Source organism: Camelina sativa, chromosome 13 (assembly GCF_000633955.1).
Source record: "Camelina sativa cultivar DH55 chromosome 13, Cs, whole genome shotgun sequence".
NCBI lineage: Eukaryota > Viridiplantae > Streptophyta > Magnoliopsida > Brassicales > Brassicaceae > Camelina > Camelina sativa.
This window is the reverse complement of record NC_025697.1, coordinates 16,768,793-16,778,891: the sequence shown is the minus strand read 5'-3', so window position 1 is coordinate 16,778,891 and position 10,099 is coordinate 16,768,793. Positions and strand designations below refer to the sequence as shown.

At 30.2% G+C, this 10,099-nt stretch overlaps 1 protein-coding gene across 1 annotated transcript; it reads right to left on the bottom strand.

Moving 5' to 3' along the window:
- LOC104736933 (RING-H2 finger protein ATL39) lies at positions 664–1,318 on the bottom strand. The gene has a single exon (XM_010457020.1). The coding sequence runs from the start codon at positions 1,159–1,161 to the stop codon at positions 760–762; it is 402 nt and encodes a 133-aa protein (XP_010455322.1). The 5' UTR covers positions 1,162–1,318; the 3' UTR covers positions 664–759.

Below are 10,099 nucleotides of genomic sequence, written 5' to 3'. Positions count from 1 at the left end.
GTATTTTTTTTTTTCCAATTGACAAAACTCTTTTTCAAAAATCATTGAAATGATGTAAATACAATCTTTTCTTTATCAAATTGAGAAAATGTGTTAAAAAAGTTGGGTTGACAAAAAAAAGGTAAAAAAGGTAAAAAAAAAAGAAAAGAAAGTAATGTGCATTAAAAAAAATCATAGAAGTGAAAAATATTTGAAAACATTAAAACTGAATCCATGCAAAATAGTTATAGATGCTCACCACTACATGCAATTATGAATTCCTCATCACTACAACATCGAATTATCACACTTAATACGCCACTATTTATTAATTTTTTCTTAGTAAACCACCATTTGTTTTGTCAAATAACTAATATTTAAACGTCCCTGCAAGTGGCTTGCCACTAAACCATACCACGTCGACGTCGAGTTTGAGTTAGTTATTTGACAAAACAAATAGTGATTACTTATCGATCACGTTCTAGATATCAATATATCATCTAAATTCTAAAACCAAAGGTTAAATGTTTCGATCTAGTTCAGTTCGAGTTTTTTAAGGTTGTGTTTGGTTTTATAAGCCAACAAATAGTGGGTATTTATCGATCACGTTCTAGATATCATCTAAATTCAACAACATCGAATTATCACAAAGTTTTTTTGACCAAGAAAGAGGAGTAATATCAATTTCGTCCGGAAAAAACTTATCTATATCAACACAATATTATTCACAAATACAAATTCTTGAACGGAAAATGTTAAGTCAAAGGTGAGCTAACACGATTAGGGAACCACATCAGCACGACAGATAGGGCAGGTGGAGCTATGAGAAAGCCAGATGTCTACACAGTCAGCATGAAAGACATGTACACAAGGTGGTACCAAACGCAGCGTTTCGTCGTCTTTGAATTCATTCAAACACACTACGCATTCTAGCTCGCCTATACCTGGCTCAATCCCTCTAGCTTCCTTGTAAACAAATGAAGGACACGAGTCAATGGCCTCAGGGTCAAGCCCTCGCGGTGGTCTCCTCGGACTCATTCCAGCTTCCTCCGACGTGTTCCCGGCTGAGGCAGACCGGTCTCTACATCGTCGGATGAAGTAATTGATGCAATAAAACGCTATGAAACCGATGCTCGCGAACGCGAAAAAAATTGTGCCTTCGTTTCTTTTGAAGTATGACATGTTTCGGACTTTAACATCTTCTTGAGATTTGTAATAGTGGAAGAGATAAAAGAGAAAGAAGTGGCGTTCACGTCTTCTCTTCGTAGTTTCTAGGTAATTTCCACGCGCCACCGTGCTTCTTCGTGTTTCATAATAAACAAGTGCAACGACTCTAGCACTTTCCTAGTTGCTTAGACAAAAACTAATTTGAACGAACATAAATGAGTTTGAATAGTTTTTGAGATATAGTTTACTAACACCGATCAAACTAAAAAACAAAAAAAGTCAAAAATGTCAATGTAAACATGATTATTATTTATAATTACACATGCACCGTAATGTCAATGTAAACATGATTAATTATAATCACATACCGTATATTACATAATGATGCGTTTGATACTATTATGTCGGTACCTGTGACGTCAAAAAAAACGTCGGTATGTGTATGTAAATTAATTTTGTACTCGAGCACGTAAACATGTACACATTTATAAAAAAAAATCAGTATTTCTCAAAATGAGATTACTAGTGATTTCTTATCAAATTAATGGTATTTAGGAGATGTATTCAACTTGACATTTTAAGTAATTTGTGTGAAATTTACAAATTCTATGTTATTCAATCATGGATTTTAAAAAGTCTATTAAATCCACTGTTATTGAACTGATGATTTAAAAATCTACTTTAAAATCCATTAAAATCCATTGTTATTGAACTGATGATTTAAAAATCTACTTTAAAATCCACTGTTATTCAAAACAGTTTTGTGGATTAGGATTTTAATAATTTTTAGGATTCTGGAAGATTTGTTTAGTTAAAAATATAGAAATCCAAATCTCATGGTTTTAGGTGGGTTTTGAAAGAATTTTACAGAAAATCATATGAACTTCCCTAAAATCTATCAAAATTCTAAATTTCCTAAATCCCATCAAATTCTCCAAAATCTTGGTTTGAATACACCCCCCCCTTAATATATTGGTAATCCTAAACCTGATCATTGAAATAAGTTGACTATATAGGAAGGCAATGCCAATTAGACCGACTAGGTGAGTGAGTGGAAACTGAATCAAAATGAACAGATATTGCATGGATGGTTAATTAGAACTTAGGAATATATGTATGAACTATATTATATGTTAGCCTAGTGAGACGAGATAACCATATATATACTCATTAAGCAATATTATTGGATGCATGAATTTTTTTGTATGAATGTTAAATTTATTCATCAATTTTTTCTTATTTTTTTACATTATATGAATTTTTTTGTATATATGTAACCCGTCTGTTAAATGTAAGAGACGGGTTTTCCTCTACAAAGATGAAAATCTGATATTTAATATCAAAGAAGAAAGTCAGTTAAAAATCAAGGAAAATAAGAAAAAGAATCGTGTGTTGTGTATGTGAGAGTGTGGGCAAATTAAAACGATTGTATCTATACATAATAGCAATCCGAATAAATGCCATCAAAAATTATGTTTTTAGTATTTTTTGGATAATTTTCTAAAAAAAATTGTAAAAATTTTAAATTGTATGTTTTACAAAAAGTTGCGATTGTTCATTGTAACGGTTTTTTGTAAAGTTGCAACTGTTCATTGTAGAGTTGTGTTAGAAATCTGAATAAATGCCACAAAAAATTGTGTTTTTTCAATTGTACCTTTTGGATAATTTTCTAAAACAAATGTAAAAAAAATTTAATTGTGTGTTTTACAAAAAATTGCGATTGTTCATTGTAACGGTTTTTTTGTAAAGTTGTAACTGTTCATTGTAGAGTTGTGTTAGAAATCCGAATAAATGTCACAAAGAATTGTGTTTTTTCAATCGTACATTTTGGATAATTTTCTAAAATTCTTTTTAAAAAATTTAAATTATGTCTTTTATAAAAAGTTGTCATTATTCATTATAAAGGTTTTTTTGTAAAGTTTCAACTGTTCATTGTAGAGTTGTGTTTATTCGAATATTCATATCTTTTGAAATTTATATATATATTTGTTTGTTTGAACTATTTTCATTTTTTTGCCATGACCCAAAATAATATAAAATTTTAATCACAATGGTTTTCACATCGTTCTAAATTATTTTCTAGCATTCATTCTTTTAAAAGTAAAGAAATTCCTCCAATTTTTGATTTAACAAATTTTTTTTTGAATGATGAATATAATTTGCAACTTTTAGTTAATTTTAAATATAAAATTTAATAAAAATACCTAGAGTTCTTTTTCCGAGAGTTATATGGTTTATATAGTATGTTTTTGAATTTGACTCTTCAATATAATAATAAAAATGTTTCCTATTTAAAAGCAGTTGATATGGATTATTAGGTAAAAATATAATCAAGCGTAGAATTGTGTTTTTTTACTATATTTTATTTCTATTTTTCATCACAACTTTTCGTTGCAAAAGATGTGTCTATTTAAATAGTCATGTCTCTTTTAACTCTCTTTGTATTTATTTATTTATTATCTGTCTCCATTTATTTTCATTATAATTTTTATTAACAGATAATTTGTAGAGAAATGAACCTTCACGAGGTATAACCTCCAAAGTTAGGTTATTGCCTTAATTAACCATAGACTTATGAGAGAAGTAGTAACTAGTAAGTTTGTGTTAGTGGCGTAGGTGGGAGAGTTGAAGTACGCAACTCAACATTATCACCTTTTTTCAGCTATAAATGGAGATGTTTAGAAGAGGTTTTCTTACATTGCAACACACACAAAATTCTTTCACAATATCATTTCATAATTTTTTCATCCTTTTCTTTCTTTCTTTGATATCATTGTGAGAAAAAATGGCTAATGTTGGAAACACTAGTGTGGATACTCGTCTTGAAGAGCTAGATAGTGAGAGCAAGGAGTTGAAAGATGAGTTTGAGAAGCTCTGTGCGGAGACAGTCCAACTTCATCCTGCAACTGGTCAAACTGATGTTGGTGCCATTGAAGAGGTCAAGAAGAAGTTCAATGATATGCAAGTGAAGTTGGAAGAGATCTCCAAGAAGATAAAAGAAGTTGAGAAGGAGATGGAGGAAACCCAAGAGTGATAGGTTACTTTTAAAATTCCAGAGTGAAACTCTCTTATAAATAAGTAATTGAGATATTGATCTTGAAGGCGATTGAAATATATAGACATGTTAATTTATTTTTTTCTTGAACTATTTAAGTCCAGGGAAACTTTCTTGTAAGTAAAATAATTGGGAAATCATTGTCTCTAAACTCTGATGAGTTTTATATCCCTAAAATATATATGCATGTTTGGTTCTGCATTTCTTCTCTTCTTGTTCCTTATGAGTCACATACTCTATAGTTGAAACATATATTCTGATTTCTTGATCGTTTATCGAGTTCTTGGGAAATAGCCATAAAAGATTTGTCTCAATCACAATCAGAAGTTTAACTCTTGAGGTTTTTAATATTCTAGCTATATATTTTTAATCCTACAATTTATTACAAAAAAAAAAAGAAGATTAAAATAGTTCAACCGACGATGAAGTGGTCTTGTCCGATGAAATGAATTGGGGATAAAAACAAAGCACTACTATTTTTCTTTCATTTCCTTATATGTCCATTGAAAACTTCAAATTATTTACTAAAAGAAAATGAACTTGTGGAATATTACAAAAAAAAACAAAAATTAAAACACTCTTGGTAACACGTTTTCCTTCATCGTAATTACTAGATTCTTTGTTTTCGTTTAACAATAAGATCCCCTAATCATGAACTCATATTATCAATAACCGATTCTCTCTCTCTATATATATATATATATCTCCTGAGAGAAAACGTAAGGCACTGTTTTCTTATTTTTGTGTGTGTTAGATGTTAACATGTTAATGCTTATCACTAACAAAGAAATCATTAAAGACGTCTTGATCAAACATCCAGAGCTTAGCCAATAATACATTAGGTTAGAGCAGAAAAGTAACATTTACATTTTATATTAATTTATACAATATAAAACACTCTATATAGGGAATGTTGATGTACTCTATATTTGTTTATACAATATAAAACACCTGAATATATATAAATATCATTGTTGTAGGGTCATGTTCAATTTTAGCTATTTCAAAAACAAAATATAAAACACTCTATAGTAGATCCAAACCTTAGTCCTATTAAGGTAGAAGCGTACAGCGTACGCGTCCATTAAACTAGAGAAGAAACAATAACATTTAAGTTTTATAATTAACACAAAACTACCTTCTGAAGGTAAAAGTATTGGGTGCTTAATAGAATAATATCTTACACCATCTTCAATGTATTATTCTATTTTTTTTTGCTCTAAAACTAAATTAGGATCCGCGGTACACCGCGAAACAAATTATTTATAACTAAAACATTTAAATTATAAGTTGCATTTGTTGGTTAAATATGTTATAGTTATTTAATAATTAATAATTTTATGGTTTAAAGTTTAAACCATATAATACTGCAATATAATTTATTTTTTACAAAATATTTATTAATCAATTTAATTAGATATATCTATTGTCGGATACCGATAGTTGATATATCTATATTTTGTCTCTCCTTAGCATATATTTATCATCCATTTAGCTAGGATAACTGATTGTTTTGCATCATTTTCTAGTCTTTTCTATATACTTTGCATGTCTAGGTAGTTTTTGCATCATCCTTGCATATATTGTACATTTCAGAGTATTTCAGGTATTGAGGAGACGTTGGAAGCACATCTGTCCGAGCCATGCTCCCCAGCGCATCCGTCCGAGCCATGCTCCCCAGCCGTCCGTCCGAGCCATGATGACATTGCATTCCATTCGACGCGCACAGACTCGTTCGCACATGTCAGGAAGAGAGACGTTTGGTTTTACACGCTCGAGGAGATTACCAAACTGACTCCTTACCTTGTCGTTTTAAGTTTTAGGGCTTTCCATGTTGGACAACTATATATACATTTTGTTAAGTCCTTGCTGAGACATCTTATCTTTGATCTCATTTTCGTTTCTGTTCTTAAGGTTAACCTAGCCACCTAAAAAATGTTCTGAGAATTGTAATCTGACATCTCCGAGTTTATTCAGTCTTTGTACTTGATTCCTTCTCAAAAGTTGTTCTTCTCATTTTTTATCTACCTAATAATGCTTGGTTCAATGTTTTCTGTGTTTGCATCTTGGATAATGATTTTCGGATCTGAGTAGTGTAGTAGTCATTGAGGATGAGATAGATTAGGTGGAGGATCTTAGGATGTAGAGTGTTTAAGCTTTGATTTTTATGATTCTCTTCTGAACTAGTGTTAGAAATGCTAGTTTCTCTCTGATCAATTGGAACTAGGTTTGAGACATTTCCACACACAAAAGGTGTTTGATGAAATGTTTGACCAACTAGTGCCAGAGACTTACGTTCCTAGCCTAAGAGATTAGTTGTCTAGGATGTTTGTTGACATGAATGAACTTGTTTGTCACGCCTGCTCAACCATGTTTCTTTAGCGAGAGCTGGGTATGGAAGTGGTTGAGTCAGAGTAGCTTTTACAAAGAGATTGTATTAGCTAAGTTGTGATGTTCGTTGTCTAGGGATAGATTGCTTGTGGCATGTTAAACACTTTGTAGACTAGGAGACTTCACCTACATCAATTACTCCCATCCTTAGGACCTCTTTCTTCCTGATTTTTATTACATTTCTGAGACTGTTTCGTGTCTTGCCTTTTAGTTCATGCTTAGACTCGTTTTCTGTTTTCATTCATTTTCGCTTCCTGTCATACATTCTCGTTTCTAGTCCTAGAACACATTTCCGTTTTGTATTCTGATCATTCTAGGATTGTTAAACAAAAACACTCTCTTTGAATTGGCTTGACTTGTGAAATCTTGATTGCATCTTAATTGTTAGTGAAGTTTCCCAACTGGATTGACACCTTAAGTATTACAACTGCATAATGTTAATTGAACCTGCTAGGATAGACACACAAAAATCATAGTATCAATAATGTTAACAAAATAATGAAATGATGTTTTACCCCTTTAACACCAAATTAATGATATTTTTAAATTTATCTAAATATCGACAAAACCCTTCCCGCTATATAACCCCGTCGCGAGATATTTTAACTCGCACTATATAATCTTAATTTTTAATATTTATTGTTTTTATTATAAATATTAGATTGAGTTGATATGTTATTTATTAAGGTTGTAATTATTTACATTTTATAAGATTGACGCTTCTTATAAAGTTTAAATATTTACAATACTTGGAATTCTTAAAACGATTGAGTATTTCTCATATTTATAATATTTAAACTATATTTCTAATATTTGAAACTTCATAACGTTTACATATTATTAATATTTTTAACATTTATAAAGTTTAACTTTCAAAAAAAATATAAATATTTATAAAATATAACTTTTTAAAAGTTTTAAAATTTATAATATTTAACTTTTAAAAAATCTTTAAAATAAAGAACCTGAATAAACCAAATAAAAGATTTTTAAGTTTGAATGCCTGATAAATCAAGCTTTCTACTCATTTGTATTATGAATCATTTTTGTCTCTTTTATAGTATGACTCTGAACTATTGCTCAATTTTCTAGGCGATGTGGGATATTGTACCCATATTTTTTAATTCATCTATTGAGTAATATATGTCCGTTTTTAAAAATTTGTATTACATCATGTGTATGAAAAAATCACAATTTTTATTAACTAAATGTATTATAGAATAATTCAAGATAATTTAAATATAAGTTCAAATAAAAATGAAAGGGAATCATAAATTTATGTTTGAATGAGGTACAAATATTTCCTTAATCTTTTAAATCTTACCTATAATTAATTTTAATTTTTTGGTAACTAATATTAAATTAACTACATTAAATGTAAAAACTTTCCAAAACGTATTTTTGAGCAAAAACTGCTGCAAAAATACTAGTATAGATAGAGTAACTCTAAAATAGAGTAGGGGGTATCTCTGCAATGTATCTAAAAGAGAATATTCTAAAATATATTCTATTTCTATTTTTTTTTGGTACCTTTTATTTATAAAACTTACAAATAGATCGTGAAGTGACCTTAGTGCAGTGGCATGAGGTAAGTCCATTTATAGAAGGCACCATAACACTAGGGATCGAGTCCCGCTTCCTACGAATGTAGGAATTTGGCTAATGGGCCAACCAGTTGTGGCCCAATGGTTATCAAAAAAAAAAACTTACAAATAGACCCATATTTGTTTCCTGCAAAACTTTTATAAATCATATTATTATTGAAATTGAACATTTCATTAAATTAAGAAAATTACAATACATCATATAAATAATAAAATTAGATTTTAGTTTATACACCACCATTATTGAATCTTTCTCACAAATGATCAATTAAAGCATTTCGAAGTGAGAAATGAGCTTCTTTATCTTTGATTTTTCTAAATCGACCAAGAAACTCTTGAAACCGCAGCATTTAGTTTAAAGTTTAAACTGGTGTATTATTGAAGTCTTGGCAATGGAACTTTATCTTTTTCTTTACCAAAATTAAGTAATTAACTTAGCTAAACCCCTAAGTTAGAATAGAATTTCGATGTATGTATATTAGTACATATTTTTTACTTACCAGGTTAGCACACATGTTCTATATATATATATATATACTAGGTGATACCTCGTGCTGTAGCACGAGATTATATATATTTTTTAGTTACTTTTTTTGTAATTTGTATTTTTGTAAGAGTCAATTAGCTGAATAACCAAATTTACAAATTTAATTAAGAATATAGCATATTAATTGAAAAAATTGGAAGAATAGGAGGAGGGGTAGATAAAATTACCATTTTGGTGTTCTGGTTATTTGGGAGGTGGTGGCCAGTGGCCGGCGGTGGCCGGAGTTCACCGGAAGTCGCCGGAGGCCAGAGTTTGCCGGAAGTTGGAGATGGCCGGAGTTCGCCGGTGGTCGGAGATCGCTGGAGCTTAGAGTTCGCTGGAAATGGTAGATGGCCGGAGTTTGCCGGTGGTTGGCCGGAGTTCACCGGTGGTCGGCCGGAGTTCGTCGGAGGTGGTTACCGGCGGTGGTCGGCGGTGGTGGTGGTTGAGGGAAAACTAAACCCTAGAGGATAAAACTATGAACCCAAGGGGATGGTGATAAAGAGGTGGAGGTGGTGATTAAGTGGTGGAGGTGGTGGAAAAGAGAGAAAGATGGTGGTGGTAGGAGGGTTAAAATAGTATATATTATAGTTTATACACAACATATCACCTTTTAATGGTTAGAATAGTTAGATTTTGAATTATAATTTTTTTGTTGGTTATACAATGCAATTCCCCTTTTTGTAATGTACTTTTTTATTTTGACTTATTTTCTTTGTTTATATAGTGTTTATTTGTATATTTGGGGTTATACAGTAAATTGGAAATCCTAATAGAGTAAGTAGTTTGTAGATAGTAGCTTTTCACGGAAATAGACACACCACAATATTGGATAGTAGTTTTGTAAGAGAATAGACACTCCGCAATATTGGATAGTAGTTTTGCAAGAGGATAGACACACCGCAATATTGGATAATAGTTTTGTAAGATGATGAGTTTTTCTTTATTTTGGTTTGTCGTCAAAAGAGGAGAAGTTGCTTGTTAAATTTTAGTCTGAGATATTTCAATGGTTAGAAAACAATTGTATTTTTAGTGAGATTACGTATATTTAGAGTATTATTTAGAAGTTAATATTTGATATATCAAATCTCAGCAATTTTGTAGAAACACCAATTTAATTTATAGTTTGAGAAAAGTACATCTTTTAACGGGTTTAACTCAAACTTTTTATATATTTTAAAATTTGTAAGAGTAAAAATATTAATATTACTTAAATATTTAATAGACTTAAAATATATAATAATAGTTTAAACTTTCGACGAAATTCAAATATTTATATTAATTTAAACATTCTATAAAAAATAAATATTTATAATGTCTGAAACTTTTAAAAAAAACGTAAATATATTATAATATCTTTACTTTTTAAAAGTTTAA

Bases quoted from the DNA above. Each gene is read 5' to 3' on its own strand.
- LOC104736933 (XM_010457020.1), bottom strand. From the start codon at position 1,161: ATGTCATACTTCAAAAGAAACGAAGGCACAATTTTTTTCGCGTTCGCG.